At 39.1% G+C, this 1,265-nt stretch overlaps 1 protein-coding gene across 1 annotated transcript in view; it reads left to right on the top strand.

Annotated features, from left to right (window-relative positions):
* The window catches only part of LOC107577775 (codanin-1-like), a 7,187-nt gene that overhangs the window by 3,169 nt on the left and 2,753 nt on the right, over window positions 1–1,265 (top strand). Inside the window, 4 exon segments of the mRNA XM_016263811.1 lie at window positions 469–561; window positions 685–739; window positions 858–991; window positions 1,075–1,218. Coding sequence (XP_016119297.1) covers window positions 469–561; window positions 685–739; window positions 858–991; window positions 1,075–1,218 — 426 coding nt within the window.

The raw sequence follows: 1,265 nt of genomic DNA, 5'->3' as shown, positions 1-1,265 counted from the left end.
CAAGGGCTCTGACAAAAACGTTCTTTAAATGCTTTTAAATTATTTCAATGGCAAATCGCTTTTGAAAATGACCGATACCGATAACCATAAAAATGCTTTATAGCGGTGCCGATAATAGTTCGATCCCTACTTATGACACATCACTCCATGCCATAATTTATTATAAAGTCCAAAAATGTACCCAAAATGCACTTAAATAGTGATCTGAATCCACTTTTAGCGTAAAAGCAGGTGTAAATGGAAAAGTAACTGGGTTCTATTTCTCTTTTGCTAACTGAAAGAGGTCTGAGTTTGGTAAAGAGCTGCTAAATATGGGATAAAAATGTCTTAAGGATTTCATAATTCAAGGCATCATTTGATAGTTTGTTTTTGCATACACTGTTTATCATATCACAATGGGCCATTGTGCAGCCTAGACAAAGAGATGGGTTATGAACCTGTCAAATCTTTCTGTAACTGTCTCTCTTTTAGATCCCTATCTTCCCTGAAGATCTCTTCTTTAGCACAGATGTAAAGGAAGAAATTAAGGAACTGGAGAATATTACAAGCTCTCAGGGGCTGGTGAGTGGGTCACTGATTTTTTTTACATTTAACTTTTTCCTTTAAGGAGGGAAAGAAGTGTTTTATTTATCTTTCCTTTTTTCTGATTTCGCAATGTGTATAATACTGTATTTTACTTTTCAGGACACCCTCCCATTAGTGGACCAACAGCTTCTCTACACTTGCTGTCCATATTTAGGTGAGAGTGAACTGTTTGGGAAAAAATGTGGCTTAAAATTATGTATTTTACCAAGCTTCGGTTGGAATAGATTCCAGTTGAGGGTGATTGATGTATCTTTATGTCATTCTTTTGGCAGGCGAGTTTCGTAAACTTCTTGCTGCTTTCGTGGCTGGTAGTACATCCAAGAGCGGAGGCTTAATTCGCAAGATCACCCCCACGTCTGCAGAACTGAGGGGACCTTCCACCACCCGTTCACAGCAGAAACTTCAGGTGTGCTGCCAGCAAAATGCTTTCCATCTGTAGAAGAATTAAGGGCATGTCGTCCATGTGTGGGTGTTCATGTTTTTCCATAGGTTGACCTGGAACATGCCTTCTTTCACAACCAGCCCCCATCTCTCAGACGGACTGTAGAGTTTGTTGCTGAGAGAGTCGGTTCCAACTGCGTCAAACACATCAAGTCAGTCTCTCACCATTTAGTCAGTTTTATGGCTTTTTCTGTATGTTAGTCTGTGTAAATCAATTAAGATTTGCTTTTCATCATTTC

This window comes from Sinocyclocheilus grahami, unplaced genomic scaffold (genome assembly GCF_001515645.1).
Source record: "Sinocyclocheilus grahami isolate Dianchi unplaced genomic scaffold, SAMN03320097.WGS_v1.1 scaffold7206.1, whole genome shotgun sequence".
Lineage (NCBI taxonomy): Eukaryota > Metazoa > Chordata > Actinopteri > Cypriniformes > Cyprinidae > Sinocyclocheilus > Sinocyclocheilus grahami.
This window is presented reverse-complemented; position numbering and strand designations above follow the sequence as displayed.